Source organism: Lagopus muta, chromosome 17, assembly GCF_023343835.1.
Source record: "Lagopus muta isolate bLagMut1 chromosome 17, bLagMut1 primary, whole genome shotgun sequence".
NCBI lineage: Eukaryota > Metazoa > Chordata > Aves > Galliformes > Phasianidae > Lagopus > Lagopus muta.
In genome coordinates, this window is record NC_064449.1 from 6,282,246 (window position 1) to 6,310,143 (window position 27,898).

The 27,898-nt window shown below is 41.2% G+C and overlaps 1 protein-coding gene across 2 annotated transcripts; it reads right to left on the bottom strand.

The window, feature by feature from the left end:
* Positions 1-3,411: 3,411 nt before the first annotated feature.
* On the bottom strand, positions 3,412-27,891 carry PTPN11 (protein tyrosine phosphatase non-receptor type 11). Of its 2 annotated transcripts, none has more exons than XM_048964179.1 (16): positions 27,863-27,891; positions 23,318-23,440; positions 22,043-22,237; positions 20,734-20,926; positions 19,844-19,960; positions 19,233-19,346; positions 15,675-15,771; positions 15,024-15,103; positions 14,733-14,891; positions 13,046-13,177; positions 12,184-12,338; positions 11,700-11,767; positions 11,161-11,312; positions 8,283-8,395; positions 8,005-8,104; positions 3,412-6,897 (listed from the first exon to the last, which is right to left on the bottom strand). In XM_048964179.1, exons 1-15 carry the CDS (start codon positions 27,865-27,867, stop codon positions 8,035-8,037), a joined length of 1,773 nt encoding a protein of 590 aa, XP_048820136.1. In that variant the 5' UTR covers positions 27,868-27,891; the 3' UTR covers positions 3,412-6,897; positions 8,005-8,034. The 2 variants fall into 2 exon arrangements, with proteins under 2 accessions (XP_048820136.1, XP_048820135.1); XM_048964178.1 differs by lacking the exon at positions 27,863-27,891 and adding an exon at positions 27,658-27,856.
* Between the last annotated feature and the right edge of the window lie 7 nt (positions 27,892-27,898).

A 27,898-nucleotide genomic window follows, 5' to 3' on the forward strand; every position in this document is an offset into this window, starting at 1 on the left:
CAACTGAAGCAGTTTTCTGCTATGTGGAATTGGGACAATTGCTGCCAAAGGGGTCCAGAAGCATATGAAAGCAATGGGAAGATGTAGCCATGTGCAGGGCTGGATCCACAGCAGACTCCCAAGAGACTTCCCATGGAGAAGACCAGAATGGAAATGTGCATCCAAACCAGCCATGCAGGAGAGCCTGACGCTTCTCTCATGGTAGCACAAATCTTCCCTCATTTGCTGCCATTGAACCAAACAGGCTTTTCAACAGCAGCAGAGGCATGGAAGGGCCCTGCCTATGGTGGGATTTCACCCTCAAGATCTATGTGCAAGCCCTAGACCTGCTCTGCATGCCAAACCGCCTGGAAGGACAGAGCCATTCCCTTTTTGAAAGGGCACTCACCCACTCTACAGCTATGAAATCTTAATCACAGAAGATGAAATGAGATCAAGCCGTTTGAAAAAGCCACTACTTACATGCTATTTCTCTCTGCTGTTTGCTGTATGGCACTTCATATCCCTAAAGCTATCATTCATGATCGTAAACACACATGGAACTTTCACAGATCTATAAAATTGAAGATTACAGCCAGAATAAACAACCATAAACTAAGCTCAGACACAGCACTATTAAATAAAAAGGCCAGGAGGAATTGCAGCAATCTTCCAGCCTGATTTCCTGCAGAAGAGAGACTGGAGTGTTCCTCCCCCTCCTCTTTCACACACAATGACACAAATAAGGAAACTGAGAAAAGCACCAGCATAAGAATCCAAGGCTGCTTCCTCCATTAGTAGCAAACATGCACATAGTCAAGAAGGACAGCAAGCTGTCAAGATGATGCACGCTAAAAATACAGCAGCCCCTCCAGTACTTTGAGGCACCCATTGGGAGATCTGGGCTCTTTTCAAATCAAGTGTTTTGATCTGTGGATTGTTATTCCAAGTCTTTCTCCAAGGGGAAAACAGGAAACAAAGCAAGAATCCTTTGAAGGTATCTTTCCTAAGCATTACAAAAGAAAAAGGAAGAAAAAAAAAGGAAAGATACACATTTGATCCTCTGGCAACAATTCAGGGCAAAGGCAGATTTCAGACTTGAAGCACAAATGCTGCGCAATGGGCACAGAGGTGATTTCAAGTGAAGGGACTAAAACAAAAAGCTGCACAGGGACACGGAAAGAGAACTGCCACCCTGAAAACAGAGCTCTGACTTGCATCGACTGTGTCAGAGATGCACTGGAAAAAAACATTTGCTTTGGAAACAGCCCATAGGTTGATTGAAGGACACCTTCATTTTTCCTCTGTGGCAGAATTTCACGACCCACTCTGCTCTTCTTGCTACGGGATGAGAAGGGCAGCGTGATGAATCGTCCTTTACAACAGAAGGCATGTTTCAGATTCACATAACCAACCACTAGCTGCACTGGAATTTATCCTGAAAAAGTCAGCCAACGTTTCAAGGTTTTACAGTGATAAACTTGTTCTTGAACAATAGCCAGCCATCAAGGCTTGAATGAATATCAAGTGCTGAGAGCCACCTGTAAACAACAGCAATGTCAGGACAAGCTTCCAGCTCCATGATAACCTTACAGCTGTTTCTGTCAGTCTTTGCTCTACATAATGCACCAGTGGCCAGCACATCTGGGCAACACACACTACCAGTGGGTAACCAGAAAGCACAGCTTGCAGGTACACAAAAACCTGCAAACAGGCTAACATCCAGCTCAGGAGGGATGTGAACCTTCAGTACTCCATAACCATCTCCACTGATACTTACCTGCAAGAGGCAAGTGAAAATGCATTGCAGCAGCCTGGAAGGAAGCAGGAGGTGCTGCGTTTCACCACATCACTACCACTTCTGGTATCTGTCAAAGCCCCCCCTCTGAAGGAGATTATCAAACCATTGCTATATTCAGAGATGGATGCAAACTGTTAGATACATTCATAAAAAAGTCTCACTCTGAAGATAATCGCCTTAAAGCCAAGCTGCTCTACATAGCTACTGGCCTCATTTGAGTTCTGTTTGTATTTGATGCTGCAGAGGCCTTGACCACAGGGCTTTTCCTCCTTCTTGGCATTTCAGTAGATTATCTCTTTGCTTTGCCATCGCCTTGAGATTAAGCTTGTTTCACTACAAATTCAGCTGATATTTGCTCTGTGTTCAACCAGCATTTCTCACACTGCCCCTGTTACGACACAGCATTTATTTCCTAAAAAGTTGTGGGATGGCTTATCTGCCTTCTCACCACTCAGCCCCTGTAAGTAGGATCAAGGGGAGCACTAATGGCTCAGTGGAAATTTCACTGAATCAAAACCCCTCGTATGTGAGCAGAGCTGACTGACTGCTCAGGCTGTCTGGTTTCTGGAAATCAGTGACAGCAGTGACATGCCTAGTGGGAACGTTTCCAGTAGCTTTAAGGAAGAAAAAGCAGTATTACTGGACCTAAAATTAGACATAAAGCACAATACTTAGGGGCATATGTACATTCCTCTGCTCCTGACCAGAGAACAGGTAGAACATTACATTTTTGGAAGCGTCTAAGTGTTACAGGATCAGAAACATTGACAGCTTGTGAAGTATGGGAGCAGCAGCTGGCAGCAAGGAGCCTGAGGCACAGCACAGCTCCTTTGCAAAGCACCAGTCCCTCTTTTAAGTCACTGCCTGGTGCTGGCATACAAGGATCTCAGAAAACAGCACAGCCCCAAAGACAAATGTGCTCAAGATGAAAGATTGGGACAGAAAGAGCAGGAGAGCAACAGCTTTCTTCCCTCTCATCCCTGGCAGAATAGCTTGTAGCCAAGAGAGAGCAGGATCGTCATTCCTTTCCTGCAAATCAATCTGATTGATTAGCACTAATATTCCCAGGTGGGCTAATTCCCACCTCAGCTTTATGGGTGTTCCATATCAAGTGCTAAAATCAGCCACGAAATAACAAGGGGCAGCTTTCTAGAAGGAAGAGCAGGTTGGAGCAGAACAGACAAGCCATGCCTATGCACAGAGCCACAGGTAGCAGCACAGGCAGCATGTGGACCTCTGGCCAATGCTAGGAACACGAGGACACATACTCACATGCATCATGCTTACTAGAAGCTGTGCTCCACTGGCTCTCAGGAAGGACAGCTGCTTTCTTCAACAGATCTCATGACCACGACTCAGAAACTACCATCTAAGCTTGAAGATGAGTGCCCATACACCATCAATATTGCCTGGGAGCTGGAGAACAGAGTAACTGACAAGTCATCTTAAGAAAATTATGTTTATTTCTCTTTTTTTTTTTTCTTCCCTTTTTCTTTTAAGTTCTGTTGTTTACAGATATGCTTTTATTTCTGATAATATAGCTTTGCAGCAATAAAAATCACAATGCAACAGCAGAGCAGCCGAACTAAGACCCATAAATACCAGCACAGAAAACAATGGACAACCACCACTATTTCTATACATGAACTATTATTTTAATGTCACATTTTGACAATTGTAAATGGTCTACAGAATGTATATGGGCAAGAGGCAAGAAGCAAGAATTTTGAAACACTGAATGTATGATAAACAGCGCATTATCAACATTTACATGATTCACATCAAATTGATGACATCCTAAATGCATTCCTTTTAAAGGATAGAGATTTTTTCAATAAAATATTACAATTTCATTTAATACTCTGGTACAATACTTCATACACTGCAGGAAAAAAAAATGCAAGGTCTACTCCACCTAATAAGATCCTTTTTCATTAGTTTTTAGTACTGTAATAAAAAAAATCACAATAAGGTCATAAATAAAACAGGCTTGAAATTATTAATTACATGTTTCACTATTTCAAAGGGAAAAATTAAAAAATTGGAAATAATGACAAACCAAAAGCTGACAACACATCCTAGTACCAGCTGTGATTTTCTCCATCGTTACAATGAAAAAGGAAATGGGTTTTAGGGTTTCGTTAGCTGTATCCTGGTTAATTGTGTTTCAGACACGTATCTTAAGAGGAAGAAGTAACAGTTTGGTCAGGATTAATAGGAGAACCAATCAGTCCTAACAACAGCTAGCTGAAATTAAAGTGTATGCTATGAAACATTCAGTAAAATGAAGTCTGCAGCAAATTCATGCTGGCATAAATCGTTGTGCCTTAGGATTGGGTTAAAGTTTCCCTTGTGGTATGAAGTCTTCCCTAACAGAATGCTTCAGAACTGCATCCCTTTTCTGTTCCACTGATTCAGCCACAGCTTGCAGATCAATGCACAAGATTTCTCTAAAAAACTCACTAGAAATACATGAAACCCACATATTCACTTATCTCCCCTAAACCAAAGGACGTATCTCTTTCTTGCTTCATCCGTAATAAAAATCCACACATTGTGTAAAACAATTTTTTTAATGCTCCAAGAATGATCCCTCTCTTGCTCTTGCATGAAGGGCAGGCAGGTTTTCTCTTGCAAGGTTTCCCCTTTGGCATCCAGCATGGTCCAACACTCCAGTTAGAAGCACAGTATTTATTCCCAACCTTTTTGATTCTGTTTCTCCTCATCAACATTCTTCCACCGTTCACTCCTCAGGATTAATACACATTCTGGAGTAAGAATTCCTTGGCTCCAAGAAAAAAAAAGAAATCCTACAGTGGCAGCTTCTAAACCGCTAAAATGAGGTTGAAAGAGGCAACCTTATGTTGGCCACATAACTGATTGCTGCTTATAGAGGTCAATCTTTTAAGACATCACATTGACAGAGTTCAAAACAGAGTTCAGTCATTCAGGATCCTTCTCTGGTTTCTCTTGACTTTCACCATGACTTCGGTTTGGTACAGAACATGCATTCCACCTTGCTCTAATATATGAAGTGTAGAATTCATCTACCTCCACACCAAGCTTTAAATAAATATTGAGACTGCCATCAATTGCTCTGTGCAAATACCAACACCTCGGGCTGATCTCTGTTCAGCAGGATGAAGCTGTATGCAGGGACAGGGAAGGAGGCAGGCAATGCAGAACAGATCTCGCTACCAGAGGAATAGATTTCTCCCTCATCACGACAGAATTTCAGATGGAGAAGGGGAGTAAATATTATGATTAGACTATAAGGCTACGACATTAAAATGCATTATGGTATGCTGGTGACAGGAGTTCAAAAAAAAAAAAAAAAAGAAAAGAAAAGAAAACCCAAAGCCTCAGAAGACAAAAAGGACAACAGGCAAAGTAACAAAATTCTGCTTAACATTAAAGAAGCACCTTCATTCAGTTCAAACAAAGTGTTCAAATATTTGATTTTGCTAAGCACTCTCAGGAAAAGGTAATGCAATCTCCCACTTAACCTTTCACAAAGCTGCATTAATTACATTCCGAGCTTTAGCATAATTTCACTAGTAAGGCCAATAATGCAATTTCATTGGCCCTGCACCATGCCTACAGCAAGTTGATGCAGTGCTCACCATCTGTATGCACTGAACAGAAATGGCGATAAATCCTTAACCATGAAGTCACAGAACTTCCCCAGGAATGCAGGGGAAGATGTTGGTAAGACACCACCAGAACCTACTGTTAGGGACTGGTTTTGTCACTAGTGCACACAGCTTTAGGGGGAGCTTCTGGTCCAGGAAACAGGACAGAGCAAACCAAGTGAAGGAACCCAGTTACCTGGCAGCTCAACAGCAGCTCGGCGTTCTGTGGTCTCTCTCTAGAAGAGGGCTCCATTTCATTGACAACAATCAGAAGTGGTTTCAGATGAACATGATTTTTAATCTAATAGGAACAGCAATTTCAACGCAGCTCTGAAAGGCACTTCAGGTGGAATGGTAATAAACTCCTGTCTGATGAAACAAACCAGAACGAGCCTGCTGGCCTTGCTGTCCATTCTGCTCTTTTCAAACAAGGCAATTTCAGTGGATAACCAGCTTCCATGCACTGCTTTCCCCCACAAAACTTTAACTGAGCCACTTATTCTGTCCTAAGGTCTTACTAAAAACTAGAAGGCCCAGCAGCTTCCATCTCCCCAGGGGAAGGGAGAAGAGGCTTACCTTACAGTGAGCTAAGAGCCTGCATAGTGGGTTACTTGTTTCACTCTGTTCTTCACTATGCTGTTAAGGTGTCAGCATGCAAGTTTTAAAATTCCTCAAACTCAGCACATCCAATCTCTTGCTTAATAGATGAACACAGACAAATGAACAGAGATAGTATCCTCACAAGAGAATTACATTAGGCCACCATGCCTTTGGAGAGATACAGTAAATTTCTATTTTGGGTAGAGAACACGTAAAAGAAGTTTCCTTTGATAAAGGCTATCTTACATAATTACTCAAAAATAGCTCAGTCAGCCACTCAGCTAAGTAGTAATCAAAGCTATCAGTCACCACAACAAGCACCTTCATATACTGCTCACCCTTACGGAACTCAGTCTGAGTTTGAAATGTATTAGGACTAATTTTACCACGTAGCTGATTCTACTCACACTGGTGATCCACAGTTTTCAATCAAGTATTGTTCCCATCATTATTTTACATGAGTCTAACAGATTTATATCTATATCATTGTTCTCCCACCACCTGTGACAAAAAAACCCACAATGGCTCAAATGAAAACAAATGCACAAAACACCAAAACCGACTAATAGCCATATTATGAAACAAAAACACTATTTAAAAAAAAAACCACATGGATGACAATCCAACAGTTTGCTGGATTCAAAACTGACTCTACAAAGTGGTTGTCTACATTGTAGATAGGATTTCCTTTTATTTGGAAAATGAGCAATTGTAAATCAGGCATTGGAGAGAAGAGATATAAACAATCTTTAGATGGTCTTAAGTTTTGCCTACTGTTGAAGGATTAAAACCGTAAATTAAAAAGGTACCAAGCCTTCAGAGTTCAGCTTTCACGTGAAGCTTCTTCCATCTCTTTCTTGACCTTTTTAAAAACCATATTCATTTCTGGAAAAGAAATAAGAGCTATTTAGTACAAAATAACACAACGGTTTGTTCTTGTTCTGACATCATACAGAAGTGTATAATGACTCAAGAAAGCCATGAACAACTGAAAATCTCAAATCTTGATTATAAGCTGCGTGGTAGTTTGGCATTAAAAGATGAGAACAGGTATTTGAAGTAGTGGACTAAGTGAGATACGTCTATGCACGTACAGATAAGATTGTGGACTGAATGGATGAAGCATACATACAGCTACTAAGAGGGAAGGGGAAAATAGGATGTCTGAGGTCGTTAGAAGCACAGGGGCAAAAGATGAAAGGCCTTAGGCTAGAATCCAGAAGTAAATGACTACAGAAAGGACAACTTAAATTTGAAGCTGTTCTTTTGCTGCATTCACAGCCCATTAACCACGGTTAATAAACTTATCAGCCAATAACCAATATCTACTCAATTGACTGCATAAATCAAACCATAATTGCCATTTAAAATATAAAGAGAATCAGTTTTCTCTTTCAGCAAAAGCAAGGATTTAATTTTACTAACATGAACACAGGACACTAACTTTGAAGACTTTATTTCTGTCTGACAATAGTTTAAAACCTTTACTAAAAGGCGAGCATATTAGATCAGTTTCACTGTTTTCCTCCTGTATCTGCTCACACCACACAGGCACAGCAGTAATCTCGCTCAATACATCTTTACTGAGGCTGAGCATTAGATTAAGTGTTCTTTTAATCTCTTTAGATGGACATAAATCCTTAGCATGGACCAGGAGCAAGGATCACTTAAAGACACGGAGTTCAGGCTGCAGCTCCCACTCATCATATAGAACACCAGCCTCCTGAATAATAAAGACCTCCAACCTATGCCACTGTGAGTCAGGGGAAGAGGACAAACCACCACCACCAAGCTAATATTCTATATTGTTTTGAGAGGGTAAATATAGATGCAACTCAATCAAAATTAGCTTCTGAAACTTAAATTCCTCAAGGGCGGATGGATTACACGCATTTCAAGCATTAGAAAATGTTGTTATAGTCTGGTTTTGTCCTATTTTATTCAAGCCCTATAACTCCAGGCTGCATATGCACAGTCACATAAAATACATACCTGCCTTTGCACTGAAGTCTGTACATCATCTCATCTGAAACTTTTCTGCTGTTGCATCAGCCCCACATTTTCATATACTCTAGCACTATCTTCCCTCATTCTGAAAAGAAGCAAGTATTTGCAGTCTGAGAAAACCAAGTTTGTACACTTAATAGTAATAGTTTGAGAGCAAAGTACCTGGCAAAAGTCCGAGCACAAGCTCTGTGGTAACTCAATTCAAGATCACTGGAGATTAGCACCATTCAAAACTTGCACACTAGCAACAGAAACCAACTTACTCTGGACACGTTGGGGTTGGGGTACAGGGTGGAAGAGGGCTCTGATCCCCACTTGTCTGGTCCGATAAAGAATATTTAATGTTTGTGTATTCGTGACCTTTCCTCTTACTTTTCTGTGAAGCAAAACACAAGGAAAAGCCAGGTTTGAGCAACAAATAGGAAAAAAACATTGAAGGAATATGGAAATTACACAACTAACCAGATTAGATTTAGAAGGGTTTAGCTATGAACACCAAAGAGCTCAATTCCATAGATAACACACAATATGGGTAGGACATAAAGCTAGGCTTTATTTGTTCTAAGACCTGAAAAGCCTCTTTTTTCAGCACTCCCCTTCCCACCACCACCTCCAGCTGAACATACCAACCTTAAGAACCAGCACTCACACACAACCTTCGTCTCACTTGGCAGAAGAAACCACACTTCATTCTTTAATAGACAGCAGCAGCCAGTGCGCCTCCCACTGACCTTATTTCCATCTCAGAGATGTGGCCAAATGAGTAACAATCCTGTTTGCAAGATCTCTAATAAAATATCATCTTAGGCCATTCGATTTGATATAAAAAGAACCCAAGCTGTCATTTGTATTCTGCAACATATGTTACAAGCTGCAGCCAATTTTGCTGGCATTCATCTAAAGATACTGAAGGCTCCAGCAAACAAAGCTACACTAGGAAAGAGAGATATGGCTTTTCTTTGTTTCCAGGACAAACATTCACAACACATACACACACTGCAACCTACATTGAAATCAAAGCTTCACTTTAAAAACATTTACAGAACATCGGGTTTCTGTTCCATTTTGTTTTTTAAATGCTCCAACAAATACTATATAAGAGACCTGAGTCAATCTCACAGCAGAGATTGGCAGAATCCCTGAGGAAATCTGGCTGCTGAGTTTCCATTAACAAAGCTCTGCACTGCATTTTAAGTTGCAATTTTTCAAAGCAGCCTTCTGAGACTACAACTTTTTCTATTCTTCTGCAGAACTTCTTGCTCTCTCAACCTCCCACCTATTCCTTACAAACCCCTTCAACCATGAGTCCAAATCCACGACCTGGAAGGCTGAAACTAAAAAGATTTGAACAAAATGCAAAAGTTCTCTAGTGCATTTAACAGCATTATGTGTACAAACCCCCTTCCTGCCAATAATATTCTGAAGCACCAAATCAGAGGGTTTAATTACTTTTTATTTTTTTTAATTGCATAATGAATAGCAGTTTGAGGTGCAGATATTCTATACAGCAAAATTAAGAGGAATCAATCCGTTCTTCTATTACTTAAGCTGACTGGAATGGAAAAACCAAGATTAAGCACCTTCCTGGCTTCTCTTCTTTCAGTTTAATTCACTGTAATTATCCTTTCTAATTCATAATAATAGAGATGCAGCAGAAACAACTTGTTTCTTAGATGTAAAAGACTGCACACATCTCTGCAGGAAAGACATAGCAAAACAAATCCAATTTCCCTTATTCCACACTTGCAGGATGACAGGCAATATCCAACACAACATTTAAGTCTAGGAACTCCTGAAGTTCTCAGCACTGCAATGCAGAAGGAACTGTTAGCAGAGAAGCCAGGGAATTTTTTTTTTTTTCTGAGTATAAAGAACTCATCCCTATGCAAATGGATGCAGCTATGTGTACATACCCACTGCTTCAGCACAGCTGTAAGTGCTGCATGACATCACATCTTTATTTTTTCCTCCTGGATGCTACTTCCTATACTCAACACAAAGCATTGCTTTTATCTGAAAAGTATTATTCTGCTTTTTTGTGTCTGCCACTAGTCTTTGTAGGTCAAGACTTCACGATGTAAAGCAATGCTCTATTTCCAGTTTAGGATACTTTTATTCTCATGCCTCCTGAGCTGGTAATACCATAGAGGATGAACAACTGATCACTGTAAGAGAAATGCACTGCTCCACTCAATATCAAAATACCATTCAAAACCACATTACAGCATTCAAGAAATTACAGATCCACTTTATAAATGGTGGCACAGAAAGAGACCATATTCAAAACCTGAGGATATGAGGCTTGTGCAAACACACAGATGTGAGGGAGCTCTAAGGTGAAGTGAAACAGCAAAGCCAGGAAAAAAAGTACACCTGAGGGATTTCATGTTCTTCACTTTGTGTCTAATCAGCATCAGAGCACACAACAGCCATCCTGGGGAAAAGAATAGAGACTCTATCCTCTGCTGAACAGTGCTTCTACATTATGCTGGCAAATATAAAACAAGTTCTGTCACACTCCAAAGAAGCCAGAAGCCACACAAGAGTGCCAAGGCTGAGCTGGCACACCCTACCTCTACAACAGGGCTTAAATCTCACACCAGGCACTGAGCTAACCATGAACACATGGCTCCCCACATCTGTCTGACAAACTGTGTGGGTTTATCTCCTGAGCAGCAAGGCAGCAGAAGATACTGAAATTCTGAAAAAAGATAAGTCTCAGATGACCAGAAGTTAGGGCAGAGAATGAAAGCAACAGCAGACAGAAAGTTAGCTCTTATCACAAAACCATGCAGCTTTTGTGAAAGACTGCAGAATTCGAGTGCAAGGGAGTATTTGAACAGAAAGAATGAGGTGGGAGATGAATGTGCCCATCTTCCAAAAGTTCTCATCACATAAATCACCCCTCTAGGTGGTTTTTGTTGGGTGATGTTCTGTAGGATCACTACATGCTTCACAATCCTTCAGATCAATATGCCTCGTTCCACATAATTTAAGAATCCAAAACTGAGTATCTAACACTCAAATTTGATTACCATACTTGCAGTCAAGTCTCCAAGTCACAAGCAGCAAATGAGCAACTCTGCTCCCTGCTTCAGTGATGACATGATCCTACATAATTTATACTTCAGCTGAATATACCTGCTCCTCTTCAATTCTGCGCTGTAGCGTTTCAATGTAGTGCTGTACTGCCATGTAAATAAATCTGTACTGTGCTTCTGTTTGAACCATTCCTGACCGCTGCGATCTCACCATCTGGATGGTCTTTGGAACATCAATATCACAGTCCACACCTATGAAATAAAAAAACCCCATGAGATTGGGAACAATAAAGTAAACTTTGCTTTTGGAGAGATTGGTCTCCTCAACGTACGGTGAGCAGACTGATGCCACAAATTCATGACGGATTTAACCAAATAATTAAAAACAAATTAATAAAAATAAAGCTATCGGATTCTGGCTAATCCTCAGCTGAAAGTTTTCATCATCCTGATCTAGAGCAGGATTTCAGCACCTTAATTTTAAGTCAAGAGGAATGACCGAGTCCCTCTTATGCCAAACAAGTACTCACTCTGGAACAATACTAGAACCCCCCTGTCAACATTCTATTGTTTCTACTGTGATGCTCCTATGACCTGTGTCAATGTCCCAGCAGAAAACAAAAGGTTGAAGAGACCCACCTTTTTCTCTGATTATGTCAATAAGAATATCAATCACAATGAAAGTTCCTGTTCGTCCAATCCCAGCACTGTGAAAAGAAAAATAATCATTTTTGCTCTGAGTAGGCATGAAAACACTAAGTTAGGAGTCCAACACTAAGCCAGACTACAGCTAAAGACAAACCAAACTATACAGACAACAGAAAACAGAGGCCTAAATTTTCACAGAGACAGAAGTTGCAACAGTGTTTTGTTTCTTAGTGTTTATTAACAACCTTGGATCGGACACAACTGAAAGATCAAATGTTTCCTTGCCTTATTCAAATTGAAAACAAAAATTCATACATTAAAAATGAGGAGTGATATCTCATTCACATAAGGTGGGATTGTAGACCAGTGATCCCAAGCAATGGTCCAAGCATGATCCCCAGCAATGCATCAGTAGATGTAAAATAGAAGAACCAATAGGATTCCACAGAAGCAGAGGCACAGTGCATCACTGTACCTGCAATGGACCACAACTGGTCCTGCGTCAGAAATGCTTTCCTGCTTATGGTGCACCTCCTCGAGAAAGTCCAGTACACCACCAGGGTCACTTGGGACTCCATGATCAGGCCAAGTTCTGAAATGATATTGCCAGACTGTTCTCTCTGTGTTCCCCTAGAAGGAAGATATCAACATGTGAAAAAATGCTTCTGATCAAAATCCAGCTAAGAGCATTACCTCAGAAAGTTGAGTCAGACCAGAAGGCAGCATACCCAACCTTCTGCTCAGCACAGCACCACAACTCATTTAAAGAAGGAAAGTCTTCTTCTTGGCCTGACAAGTCAATCACACTACCTGCTCCCACTGTTCCCTCTTTTTCTCATTGAGCTGTTTCCAGTATTTCCATCTTCGCATTCAGAAGCCAGGGAAAAGCTCTGTTTCTTAACAAAGTGCTGTTCCCACACTAATTCACTGCTTCCATCCCCATCTTACGTGTCTTCACTTAAGAGCTCTTTCTAGATTCTGGACTGCCATACAACCAGTTCCTTCTAGTACAGCCACCTCCACGAAAGGGCAGATGAATGCTTAGCTAGGCTAAAGTATGATTACTTAAAAGCACTTTCATGCTTCTTTCCAAACTTCCTCAAAGCTCTGGAGTCGTGCAACTTCTGCCAAAAAAGAGCTCAGGTATAAGAATCTTCAATTAGCCCAAGGACAAAGAGAAAGATGTATGGAGCTAAAGCTGGAACTTCAAAGAAAGAGTCAAGGCTCAATTTATTAATCTCTTAGAGCTCTTATTGATTGTTCAGAAAGGGCCTTTCTGCTTTTTTTTTTTTTATTTGCAACCTAGATTAAAAGCACAGAGTTATTAACATACTTACTTGCCCAACTTTAGAAAGCTTAAGTTCTCTTAGTGTGTAGTCATGTGCTGCACTCTCCTTAACATTCCTCACACGCATAACACCATACTCCTTTAGGGAATATTCATCAGGCCAGTACTTGACACACTTACTCTGCAAGATTCAAAACAAACAAGCCAGATTTTAAAGAGTAATCCATGAGAAGGCTGCTTCGTGAATGCTTTTCTGAAGTTTTCATTTGTGAGTACACTGAAGACAACACCAAATAACACATTAAAGTACATGTGAAGGGAAAGTTTCTTTTCCCTATATCAAATAGGGAGTTATTTCAGAAAGAGGTATCTGCAATCTCTCCTTTCAGTAGCTTTTAGGGTTTTCGTACCAGTTTTGCCTCAATAGTTTCAAAGCCCTGGAATTGAAATGCAGTTCCCAATACCTCCACCCAACTATTGTTTCAAAATACGAGGAATTTTCAGGGGAATGCTTCAGCTTTATGTGATGTTCTACAGTCAATACCTCATGGGCTGCAAAACAAATGCAAGCCAAAGATATAAGTCATTTTTAACAGGAATGCACCTTGGACATTTGCTTTCTCATTGCTTAGAATCAGAGAAGGGCTAACATAGCTCTAATTCAACCACCAAAGCAACACAGAACTGCACCCTGTGACAGGGGCCTGATGTGTCTGTGGCTTTGATATCTAGAGCTTTCAGCATGCTGCTTCTCTCTCAAGTTTATCTTTGTCCAGGGATATATCCCACACACTGAAGGATGCCTTAACCTATTACTACTTTCATTTGGTTCCTGCAACAGCAGCTCCTGTCTGCCTTGTGAATGCAAGTCCACACAGAATCAGATGAGAAATGTAATGGGTAGATAGATGCAGCTTCCAGCAACAGCAAACAGACCAAACCCCAAATACAGTAGAAAAGCATTTCTTATTTGCAGTGCCTAGTGCAGATTTACAATACAGGAACAAGGGAAGTTTCTTCTGCCAACAAAAGATTCAATATGAGATGCTCTGCTGTAGTTACTTTCGCCCTTCTTTCCCTATGATTAAGTTATCAGATATTAAAGCATTCTACATAGCCAGAGAACACACCAAAAAAAGTATTCAACTCTTCCAAAGGAACTCTATAGTTTCTCTCTTCCAAGAAAAAAAAAAAGATGTAAGAGAAAGGTCACTGGAAAAGTGATTTCCATGTGGACATATTCATGTAGACTTGCAGTTTTTACTTAGGAAGCAATATCCTCTGAATTCATTCTCATTCTAATAACACCCCATAATTTGTTTCTTTGATGAAGTCCACACAAACTCAGTAAACTAAACTAAAATGGCTATACTGTTGCTCCATAAACAGGGAATTTACCCCTTCAAGTAGGCAGAACGTTTGACTGCAGCACCTAGCTTTCCACTGTCTCATTCCCTGGGTATTCTCATAATGCAATGATTCACATTCAGTAGCTAGAATTTAATCAGACAATCCTTACAAAAGGGAGGCCTTGTGATACAATAGGAGCGCGTCCTCAATTCCCACAGGCATCAATTAAGAAAGAACATTCAGCACCTTACAGAGTTAAGCAGTGAGTTTCCTAAGACCACGATGGCACGATGCATTTCAGCATGGGAGTCAATACAACCAAGTCAGACCATTCACGCACACAGATGTCATGACTTCTCCAGAGACCAGCTGAAGTTTATTTTTACCTTTCCTCTTTCAACTTCTTTTGTTGTCATAACAATAACTCGAGAATTCTCCTGGAACACCATCCTCCAAAAATCATTCACTGTATTCTGCAGGCAACCTTGAGTAGCAATGTAGCTTTTTTTTGGCTTTGAGTTGTTGCACTTTGTTTCAAACTCAGGCTAGAGACAAAAGCAATTTAAGGAATGGTGACAAATGCTCATTTTTAGAAGACTAACTTAGATTTAAAAGAGTAAGTTAAAAAGTAAGCAAAGGTTGTGCCTACAAGACTCATTTAGGTGGGGCATACTTACCATAATAATATTAGCATTGATATAGTCTGAAACAGGCTCATTTGGATCACCATCATGCAGAACAACTCTGGTATGATCAACTGGAAGAATATATTTATATGTCAAGCAGCTGCATGGTACAGTTGTAAGCATACAGCTATTTTAAATATTCAACCAACAGGTACTTTCTTACTGCTACTAGAAACTGCTACATCGTGAAACTCTGCAAATCACTGCTAGAACACCCAACCCTTTTTCTGTTTCTGTTTCTTATAACAAGTTTCCAGTTCACAACAAAGATCACAAAGCAAGTGTTTATCTAAATCAACACAAATGGTCTCAAACTCTGCTGGATTTGCACTATGCAGTTTTGTACCACAAATTAATCCTCTTAAGTGTAAGCATTCCAGTTTGCCAAATAAAAGCATCATATCCCTAAACTGTTTAGTGAAAGCTGAAGATAAATATTTCAGAATCAAAATATCTGCATCTGTAATGGATAAATGTTTGAACAGACTGGAAGCTGTATGGAACTAATATTGACAACATAAAGGAAGGACTTACCACTACAGAGAAGAAAAAACATACTGTTGTTTAATTAACCCTGCCTTTACCACCTAAAATAACAAAGCACAGAAAAGTAATGGGCTTACATAAGAAATCAGTACTTACAGGGTAAAATGTTTTTGTATCTATTTTTGTTTTTGTTCTCTTGACGCTGACCTTCTTTACGGCTATAGAGAAGTTTGCATTCTTGCTGCTGTAAAGTCTGCAGAAAAACAGCACAAATAACTGGTGTCAGTAAGAGCACAAAAAAGACAAAGACTGTCATTATTATCGTGATCCTTCCCTCATTAAAATAGTGACACTTGATTATAATACCAATCAGCAGTCAGAGAGAGTTCCTGGGTTTCTCCACTCAAACTACAATACAGCATTGCTTTCAAGGTATGAAAAGGCACTGACACACACACAGGAACACCAGTGACAGGATTCTCTACCTGAGCTGTACTGGATTCCTCTAGGTCTTACTAGCTTTATTCCCTTCCTTCAGCTATTACCAATCCATAGCAGTGCTGCTGGAAAGTCCCAAAACCACATCCCTGAAATCCTGCAGGCTGCAGCCAGATCATCTCTAGGCAGCCAAAGGGAAGGAAGGAGCTTACAGAAAGCCCACCAAAGCACACCAACACAAGCAGCTGTCTCAGTTTCAAGGAAAGTGAGAAGTCCTTCAGCTGTTAGAAGCAGAATATTAAGATATTCTTTTCTATTCCCTTAAAACCACAATAGGATGAGAATATTCAAAACACACAGATGGCATTAGAAAGCTAGAAAGCCAATTAGCACTGAGTGCAACAACAGTACTTTGCAATTTGTGCTTTACTCTTCATAGAAAAGTAGCTAACCCTCTAAGTGAATCCTTTTCACAGACACAGGTGCTACAAGCTGGCTGACAAATAAGGATAGGCCAATACACCTGGGAGCAAAACACGACTGCCTTTCTCCTACTGAAACAAGGCCATTTCACTAAAGCAGTACATCCAAACATATTTTGCTCAGATTTCTCACATTACCATGCTGGTGGATCGGGGAGGTGTTAGGTAACTACCTACATGGTTCTCCATAAATTATCCTAGTGCAGAAGCAGTAAATCTGCATGGGGATTTCTCTCGTTGGCAAGGCCCTAATTTCTCAGTGTCTGGTTCCCAATTAATAACGACAGGGACAACAGTAATTCCATACCTCATAGCAGTAGTGCTTAGTAGCAAATCCACGTACTTGCAATGAAGCCAAAGGGAGCAGAATCCCAATGGTTTTGCTCCAAGTTTTAATCTCAAAAGCAGTATCAGTCTGCCTAAAAGAAACACTCTGGCTTTGGAAGCTGCTCTCTTCACTAACACCACCTTAATATTCCTTCACAGATTACTTCTACTTTAAAGCTCAGGCATGTCAGACACATTTGCTCACTTCTATTTCAGTCTGTGTTATCATTACCACCTCACTTAGTGACCTTGGACAGTTAAGCTCATCCTAAAGACAGGGAATCCAAAGAACAAAAGCAGCACAGAACTGTGAGGCTTCATGTACATAATGCACAGCAAATATACACCCATAAAGCATTTGTTTGCAGTAAGCTCAACTCTTGTCATAATGCAGAAGTCTTTTGACTGCCATTATCACAGAGCACCTCTGTATAATATTAACACTTCTGAGTCTGCAAAGTGAAAAGCCAAGCAAAGAGCCAAAAGCTAAACTTTGTTAGCAGGTTAAAAAAAAAAAATGGAAGTAATTGTGTTGAAACCAACTTCAAACATCGTTATTTCACACAGTTAATGGTTACTGCTTTGAGCATCCCTAAGGAAAGATCCACAAGTACAAAGACTTCTAACAAGCTCGTTACAAGAGGTACACAATGCAACAATAAATTAGGTACAGAGTCCTCAATTTCTCTGTACCATTCAAGCACAAAGCTCCTCAGTCACTTTCCAGAAGCAGAAGTGTTACAAAGACTGTCAACATTTCTGTCTGACGCTTAACAGGACAAGAGGCATTCTTCAATATGCCCAAAGACAAGTAATTTACAGCTACCATCTGGACTGCCAAAGCACAACAGGGCATGAAGAGCTCCACAGACAGACTGAAGATTGCCCCCTGCCTCCTCCCACCAGGACTGGCAGCTGCAGCTTACCTGAGACGAATGAGAAAACATGGCATTAAAACTGCAGTGTTCAGGCTAAGAACAACTCTGCAGTCCTTGGTCAAGGCCAGATATTAAGGTGAGAAAGAAGAGGAAGTTTAATACTCTGTTTACGATTACCACCCCTACCAGCTGTGATCTCACTATCCTACATTCCACCAAATTCCTACAGAAATTTGTTATATCTTTGTAAAACTCAATGATTTTTCATGGTTTTATTTTTCAACGCCCACTAAAAGTCTCAGAGCAGACTGCAGAGCTAATGAGCGTGTCTGACCATAAATGAGTTTCTTCAAGAATGGTGCTCTGCAAATCCATCAATTTTCAAGAAGTTCCTCAAAATAGCATCACACAGCCAAAATCAGCCTCTTTGTCAAAGATCTGGGATCACAAGACTTTCCAGTTTCCTGTTGCCATCTGCTGGTACAGTTCTACAATTCACTATGAAGTGAGTGATACAAGTCTCTTCATTACAATAAAGTAATGACCAAAACTTTTGGCTGTGATCATCACGCGCACACAGTTTTTAAGTCAATCCAATAGTCAGAAAAATGTTAGGATGCAGCAGTCAGAGATAGAAACAAAGAAAAGAATCTGCTTACCCTTGGAAGGCCTCAAATATGCAGCCATCTCCAGCAAGATCTCCTTGCCTCCACTGCCAACCCTATCTGGGCAGGAGTGGATCCTGGCTTCACCCCTTCAGGTCACTCAGGTGCTCTGCATACACCTGAGCTCCCCTGGGTTGGCCCTGCCTTCCCACCAGGTGCTCAATCACTGGTTCAAGCCACGACTTGCATTTCTACTACACTAGACTCAACTAATCTGAGGCCTGTCTCTTCACGATAGTTTTAAGATCCCTCAAAAGTGGCTACCAAAGGAGCCACAAACTCAAGTGCAATAGCACATATGGACTGAGAAATCCCACTGCCTCCTAATCACAACAGAGTACAACTCAGAACATCCCACTGCACTGGGTGAAGCAACAGAAAGCATGGCCTAATTCCCTTCATATGCAAAGCACACTTACATGTTCCAACTGCATCAGATACTGCTATTGTATTGCTTCCCAGTCACAACAGGTTACAAATAGTCAACATAGTCAACAGAGGCTAGGAATCAGGCCTTTGCCTCCAGAAATAAAAATCCAGCCTACAGACCTCCCCCTGCACTTATGGAGAAAAGGGACCCAGGACTGAGTCCAACTGATTGTCCTGGTGGGGCAGATGTGGTGCCAGTTGTAGGAAGGCTCCCTCATGATGGGAAGGATAACAGGAGGAAATGCATTTAGGTCAGAATGAACAACAGAATGTAATTGCCTCTCAGGAAAAAGGGAAAATATCTGAGTCATTTTATTAACAGACACAGGAATGGAACTGTTTTAACACATTATTACCTGACACAGGAGAAGGGAGCAAAAGCTGGGATCTGAAGTGATGGAAGTAGAGCCAAGCTATTGTCAGGAAGGCAGTAACAAATCTCTTAGAAGTACTAGAGAGATTCAATACCATAACATTGGAAATACAATGAGGTACCTCAAATTCTTCCCAGAAGCCCTGCTTGACTTTATCTGTAGTCTCTGCTAGCTTGCTTAGCTCTCGCACTCTGCTTTCAATCTCTGCAGCATTAATACGGGTGGTATTCAGGGGCTAGGAAAAACAAAATAAAGGTGACAACTAAAAAGACAGTTAAAAACACAAATTCCCTACACTAAGTTTACATTACACAGGCAATTCTAAGATCCAGGACTTCACCATTTGCACATTCTAGGGGCAGTGAGGGAAGAAAGGAAGGGAGTAGGGAACAAATGCTTTAGCTTTCACAGTTGTTCTTAATAACTTGTTTCATCTGTGAACTAGTCTTGCAATCCCTATGGATCATAATGAAGTTACAAGAAATTTTACATGCATTACAAAGTCTACTCTTTACCAGCAGCACAAAGTTATCCCTTATTACTTATTACTTATATTACTTATTATGTAAGTTTAGACTTACATGATTTTATCAACCAGTTTCATGAAGTCTCCTTCATTTTCACATCTCAAAAGTTATGATGTCACACAGAACACACAGAAAAGCCCACTCTTCCCCAACAATATACATTGAAATTATAATAAAGTTAGTGGTGTTTTCTCCATTCACTCACCTGCTTGAGTTGCAATACTGTGCCCAAAGTTTCTACCATAGGGTTCTTCTTATAATGCTCTACTAGATCTGTCAGAGAGTCAAACTTCTCCCCTCCACCAACATCATATTTTAGATCCTTAAAAACAGATCGTCAGTCATCAAAACAAACTAACTTCATCAAGTCTGCACTGATATAACATTTAGACTACACAAGAGAAATTCTTTCACACTACACATAGAAAAACCCAGTAAAACTCTTCTGCTAGTAGATGGTAGACAACAAGAAACACACATTATGGAGGACAACATCCTCTTCTCTGTCTCTAAACTGTTTCCTCCTACTACATTTTAGTTTTTATACAGCTGTAGCAATTACAATTTTACGTAACTAAAACAAAAGTCACAGATTTGAGTATTGAGCAAGCCACTGTTATGCACAAAAATATTTAAAGACCATAACTCAAGTACATAAATATTGAAATGATGGACCACTCTATATTAATATTTAAAGTGTTCTTTACATTAAATACTCAGGCTTGTTTACGCTCTGTTGATCACTCTCAGGTGAGACTTTATGAAATAACAGGAGCAACAGACATACATGAACAGATCTCTATTTGTCCAATTACTCCTGTCCTGATATCATCCATACAGCAGACAGCATCTTGCTTAAGGTTCACGAACATTAAAAGCTCCATCAGCAAAAGGCTTTAAGACAGACTTCTGATGCAATCAGAAGCAAATCTATTCCATTTGATCAACCAGATGACGTATATCACACACACGTTACCACAGGAAAAAGTGGAAATACATGCATGCCTTTAGCGAAGCGCAGAAAGGCCCTCTTGTTAGAATAAGCCCTCTGCACACAGAAGCAGTACTGCTAAAGAAGCTCCTGCTTCATCATACCTGGCAGTGAATCATGACATGTGTCACTTTAGATTTCCCATCATTACTCTCTCCTTTATCATCTCCCGTCCGGACAGAAAGAACAAAGTCCCCAGGGTGGCTCTGACTCTCACGCACAAGAAAGCTTCCATGTTTTCCTTTTTCTGTTAACAGTTTTTCAGCTTCTCTTCCAGAGAGATGCCCATGAAACCACCTTTAAATGAAGACAGCACTCTAATAGTCATTCCAGCCATGGTTGAATCCGCTTGGCATAAAAAGTTATTACAAAGGGAAACCCTAAAATGGACACTGAATGAGTCCCAGACTACAGAAAGGTTCATAGTTTATAACAAACTGTTGGAAGCGTACGTGTACATAAACACGAGCAACTGCAGGAACACATCAAAGCAGGCACTTCCACAAGCCCTGAAATTTGCATTTTATGCAAGTTTCAAACAAAGCTTTCGTTTGGATCCTGTACAGCAGTACAAATGAATCCCCTGAAGTCCAATAAGTACAAGTTCATACAGCAACTTTCTCCTCAGCACAGGCATTTACTCTTGGTCTGTTGGCTTCGTGAGGGTTTCCCAATAATGCTCTGGGAACTCAGTACCTTTAAGACCCTACTCTTCCATCACATTGGGAACTGAGCAGGATAAATCACATAAATGCAATAATTCTCCCCACAGCCATTAAATACAAGCCACACTGAGGCGTGAGGGAGCTTGTTTCATATCTTCCCTTTCTTTTTTTTCCCTCCTTTCTTCCATATTCTGAGGATAAACTGACATCTACTGGCCAGAGATATTTCTGTCATGCACAGACATCCTCAGCATGGCAAAAGTTTCAGATGCTCCTTATTAGCCATGCTCATAAAACCATCAGTTTGAGCAGTTTAAGGATTTACTTTCTTAAATACATGTATATTAAATAGATATATATTAAATATATATACATTTGTGGGGAAAAAAAATGTATAAAATTACACACAAATATTACTGCAAGGAATTCCAAGGCACTAAAGATTCAGAGATCACTAAGAGAAATTCTATAAATCATTCTCCCATTAAAAATCAAAGGAACTCTGCCCTCTTTTCCAGTATTTTATCATGCCAGGAAGAAAGCTTCAAGACCTATTTTGTTCAGCAAAATTATTTTACCTCTAACCACATTTATTGAGTCAACTTTGCAAGTAATCTCACTGAATTCAGGGGGATTAACTTTAGTATAATAGGACTACCCTCCCACCAAATAGAAGCAGATCCTATGGGGATGGCATGCACTTATTAAGAAGCACATGGATAGTGAGGTTTTCACCACCATTTCTGACCTTTCCGAAGTAGGATCAGCACAGTTCAGTGGATATTTCAATTCTATCACATCTCCATTCTTTTCTTTGAGCTGCCCATGATGTTCCATGTAATACTGGACTAACTCAGCCAATGTAGCAAACTTCTCTCCTCCATAGAGGTCATAGTAGTCTCCTGTGTTCTGGATCTTGATGTGGGTGACAGCTCCAGTTCGCCTAATGTTAGAAACAAAGGAAGAAACCATGTAAGTCAGCTGATTTCCAATAAACCACTCTTATACTCAGTTCTGTTTTCACTGTTGGAGAAATCCAGACTTTTGCATCACTTTCCAAATGAAATATGGCAGAACAGTTGATCTAGTGCATATTTCTGAAATATATTTCAGCCACATCTTGCTAGCTTGCAAGAAGAGGGAGGGGCTGCCCAACAGTTAGAAAGAATAAGAAAAAAATAACAATAATTCTGTGGCAAAGGAATTCCCTAAGCCAGAGTAAGCCCCAGGGTCCTGCAGTCTGCAACAGAAATTCTCTGGATCCCCCAGAATTGCACTCACAAGCACAAGGGGTGGAAGGGTGAGAAAAGAACTCAGCTTTTGCAGGACACCCATCAGAGCTTGTTTGCTGCTTTTTGCTGGACTTCCACACTAATTTCTAGAATCTCTCTTTTAATAAAATGTAAACCATTTAGTCCTGGAGTTTCTTGTATTAACAAAGCACAGCTCCCTGAAAGAGGCCCCGTCTGTTAAACAGAGCCCATTATCACAAAGGTATCCCAGTAGTACCACTCTTATCACCAAACCCACTTTTCCTTTTTCCTTTATCTACTTCCTCTTGCTCTCTTTTCCTTGTCCCTACCACTACATACACACTGACAGTGGGACAAGTGTTACAAAAGGTCTGGTTTGGAACAACACCACAGCTGACCTTAAAGACTTGCTGATTTTTTCCCATAAGAAAAAAGTCAGGATAGCATTTCCTTGCAGGTGTTTGATCAGCAATTCAGATAACTTCTGCTACTTTCAAATGGTTATCAAATAGATTTTTAAAGGGCATACAGTAATACAATTATTAATTCACTTCTGCTTCCCCATAACTTCTCTATCTCTACAATATCCCCAAACTGCAGATTCCCCAAGTTGAGTAAAGATACTTGAGAACTTCTTCAGGGGAAACAGAGAGAAGGGCAGAGATCCGTGCATTATTTCATCTCTTACAAATAGTTAATTTACGACTCTTGCTCCAAAGAACAGCACGCAATGAACACCTTGGGAAGAAAGACAGAACATTTAAACATACCTAACAGAGAGTGTGAAGTCTCCGGGGTTACTTTTGCTGGGCCGTGCCAGGAAGCTGCCATCAACTCCTCTTGTCAACAGTAGATTTTCTGCCTCCACCCCAGTAATATTTGGATGAAACCATCTACACGAGGTTAAAAATAAAGAGAACAAGTAAATAGAAGAGTCTCATTTTCAAAGTTAATCTATGCAACAAAACTAAACAGAACTACACAGCTGCTGCAAAGACAGGGCTGAATTTTGCTCGAAATTCAGTAAGAATTTCTACTTAAAATGTATAAATTGCTCTTTTTATATTGCATTGCTGTTTGCTATATTGGTAAGAGATTCTTTGCAAGTCAAAGAGTTATACTATACACATCCAAACTGCAGTGCTATCAAAGGAAGGTACACAACAGAAACACAGATGGAATCATGTGTTTTTCATACACTGGAAGACAAGACAAAGACACTGAAAGACAAGCAGGAAAAATACTTAAACCATCCAAAGCGATATCAGACAACATTTTAAAGGTTGAAATTTAAACTGAACCTCATCCTTGAGCACACAGGATGACCACCAGCCAAGAAGGGTCTCCACTTGAGGACGACCTGCTCAGCTACCCAGGCTCCTTCCACCCCCAAGGGCACAGGGTGCTGACTGCTGTCAGACACCAGTTTGCCACTCTGCCTTCTGCATACCATTGGCAGTTTCTCACCCAAACGTACCACGCTTAAATACAAGCATCAAGGAACCCCATATTGATATTCACCACCCACAAGTGGCCTAATGAGTGACTAATATAGTGCCCTGCCAAAGGAGAGCTGTATATGGTCTATATCTCAGAAGCTCGGTGTCCCCACCTATGGCATTGGCTTATTCTTAGCCGTTCAGTTAACGCAGCTGCGATTCCTCTTATCTGTAGTTGAGGGATTTTATTGCTCTCCTACACAACTGTAAGAGCTCAATAAACTGTAAGCTGCACCTCTGTTGTAGGTGAGAGGACTTCTTAATGAGGATGATAGAGTGGCTTAGGTTGGAGGAAGCTTTAAAGATCATCTGCTTCCAACCCCCTGCCATAGAATGGCTGCGGAGCAAGGCGCGATTTCAGGCAACAAACTGTAGAATAAAAATAACTTGAAAAATCACCACATGGGCCAGAGATGCAAACACAGCAACTCAGAACTGCTTCAGGGGTTTGGCTGGACTTTTCTTTGGTGATTCAATGATTTCCTTCACTCTGCAGCTCTGCTGTGAACCATGCACTAGGCAGGGCACAGCAAAAAGGCACATCCACATCTGCAGAAAGAACACGGGCGGCTCCTCTGTGCAGAGGGTTCTCAGCTGCTCCAAAGCAAAGCATTAGGGCAAGCAGCCTGCAACCAATCTCACTGCAGCTGTAAAAATGCCATGCCTTAAAAAATTACGTAGCACTTCTGATATTCAATATTTCACAGTAAATTGCTCCAACAGCAAATAGAGCATTTATCTAATGTTAGGGTTACGACTTCGTTGCTTTGATTGGTTCAGCAATTCCTTCTATCATGACAAGCAGACAACATTCCTACCAAGCCCTTACCCAGCCTGTTCCATTCAGACACAGCATCTCACCCAAACATTCTGGGAGTTTTAGAGATTCCAGAATATCCAAATGGGAATCAGGACTACCTATGCTCAACTCCATTTCAGAAGTAAATGATTCCTCTTGTTAATCTTGCTTTTTAACTAATTAAGAATATCCTGCTTGCACCAAGAAAACCTGGTGATCACTGCTGTATCTCTAAGTGGAGATAAAGAAAATCAAACCTACGCACCATGGGGCTTGAAAAGACACATTAAAAGCTTTTACAGCAAATGGATAAGAATCAATAAATCCTGCACTTATCTAATAGCCAACTGAAGGTCAAGAACAGTTCTCTATTCAGTGTGGTTATCAGAAGAAATGTTGCACAAGCATCAGTACCTGGGATTAATTGATCACTAAATAACAACTAAGGGAGATGGCAATATATTTACCACACTTCCAACCCTCAACATTATTACTTCCATTAGGGGGAAAGCAACAGCAATAGCATAGCAACATTGTGAACAGCTAATAAGCAATTTCAATACACGTGGGATTCAAAAGATACCTTTGCTTGTCTCTAAATTTATGCCTATAAACATAAAAAAAGGAGAAATTATTAGGACCAATCCTACAGATTTATTATACTTTGTCATTCCATGAAGTTTAATTAATTCAATACCTTCTGTATCTCACCCTAAATCTCAATGCACCTGGAAGTAACTGCATACGAGCTGTTCAAAACATGAAATACGCATAGGTACACTCCTACTCAAGATGGCAAAAAGTTACAAAGTATAGCAAAAGAAAAGCTACATCTGGGAGACTGAGGGCTTTATTGCACTTTATGTAACTTTTGTTCTAGCGGTAACTCGTTCTCCTGCTCTCTCATCCTTGTATTTTTGGCTTTGTGTAGGAAGATGCATTTGTCAGCCACCCCAAATAGAAAAATGGGGGTGTTAGTGATCTCGTTTAAACGGTTCCGGACCGGCGATTGAGATCTCTTCATTTGAAGTGCTGCCATCACATGTGTGCTTTTGAACCTTGTGGCTGCATCCCTTCTAAAACGGGGGGAGAGAGCAAAGGGGGCTGCAGGCATAGCTATCAGTAACATAACCCCCATGGAGGACTTTCTCCTATGCTTCCTTTTATAGGGATGGAATGCATTTTAGACTTATTTTCTTCTTTCCTTTTCCAATCTCTATTAAGAGCAGGTGCAGAGGCTATCCCAAGTGAAGGACATCACAGCCAAGAAGCACAACTAAGAAAACCAACACACATACGTGTAAACCCACACTCTAATTAAACCAACTGTGCCACTATGCACAGAACACTCCATACAGCAATTCCACTTTGGGGGTTCAGCAGCAGACCCAAGTTAGCTTACAGAAAGGTAAAAACATCAGCAGAAACGCAGTAGAACAGTTGGAGTCTCATCTACAAAAGCGAGGGATGTTAGCTAAGCAAGAAACCTTTTGCTGAAAACTGTGACATGGCAGAAAACACAGCACTGCTATTTTATCATTACTTTTTAAATAAGCATACAGCTGCATTTTGCACAGTGAAGAAAAAAGTCAGCAGAATCCGTGCTTCACAAGTCCAACACTGCCAGCAGACTTTCATCAAATTGAAGAGACAGAGGAAAGAAAAAATCAATACATTTTTCCATGCAGTGACTGAGCTTTTCCAATCATCTTTTCAAGTGCAGGAGAGATAAAAATCAGCTTTGGGTCTCAGCATCTATGGAGGTGGTGACTGGGAGCTTAGTTATTCCTATTTTTAGGCCCCAGCTTATATTTTTCAGTCTCAAATTAAAATACAAACTTCCCTGACAGCAGGAAGGCTGACAAGTGTTTCTGAAAGGCACTGCACACCCGTCCCAGCGTGTAGGTGGGAGCAGGCACAAAACCCAACACGCTCTGCAGATCCCACACATACCTGAGATCTAAAAGCTGGGCTCAGCTACAGCCCAACTGAGAATCAATCAACCTCACTGCACCAAGGTAAGCAGAACAAGAGAGAGGACAACCTGGTGTTCAAAAACTCCATGGAATTAGAGAATGGCTTAGGCTAGAGGAAACCTTAAAACCCATCAAGTTGCAGCTGCCATGGGCTGGGTGCCCCCCAGCTCAGACTACCCAGGGCCCATCCATGGCCTCAGGCACACTCAGGAATGGGGCACCCACAGCTCTGGGCAGCACTGCCACAGCCTCACCACCCTATAGAGAATTTATTCCTAAATTGTTCAGCTTAAACCCATTTCCTTTTGCCCTATCACTATTACACACGGTAAAAACCCACTCCCCCTGCTTATAACACCCCTCAAGCACTAGAAGGCTGTAATGAGATCTCCTCAGCACCTTCTCTAGACTGAGCAGCCCTCAGCCTTCCTTTGTAGGTGATGTGTTCCAGCCTGCCGAGCACCTCACAGCTCTCCTCTGGACCAACTCCAACAGCTCCACATCACTGCTATGTTGGGGGCCCCAGGTCTGGACACAGCACTCCTGGTGCGGCCTTACAAGCTCACAGCAGCCTCGCTCCACTACAGTTCCTCTACTCAAAGAGACACATCAATTTTATGAGCAGGCAGGTTAAACAATAAAAAGGAACACAACATCCACATTACTACACCAATTCTCTTTGAGAGCCGCGTTTACCTTAACCCACAGAGGACAGCAGAAAGCAGGCAAACACCGTATACAGAGAGCAGCATGAAAAAAGCCCGTCAGTCCCACACAGCGCCCTCTTCCCCCCCTCCCCCCCACGAACCCCAACGCCGGGCTCGCAGCCGCCTCACCTCCGCGATGTCATTTTGCCCAGCGGGTCGCGGCACCACCCACCGCCCCGCAGCCGGCCGCTGGTTCACATGTGGCTCTCAGCCCCCCTCAGCGCAGCGCGGTGCTCGCGGCCTACGGGCGCCCCGAGAGGAGCGCGAACAACTACGGCCTCAGAGCCCCGGAGCGCACGGAGCGCGGCGCGGCCCGCCTTACGCCACCGCTTACGTCATCACCGCGCGCCACTCCGCCTTATAGGAAGGG

Excerpts from the sequence above, each read along its gene's own strand:
- PTPN11 (XM_048964178.1), bottom strand. Across the intron at positions 22,238-23,317 it reads GACTTCACACTCTCTGTTAG|GCGAACTGGAGCTGTCACCC; the intron begins GTATGTTTAAAT and ends TTCTAACATTAG. Across the intron at positions 19,347-19,843 it reads CAGTATTGCAACTCAAGCAG|CCCCTGAATACCACCCGTAT; the intron begins GTGAGTGAATGG and ends TGTTTTTCCTAG.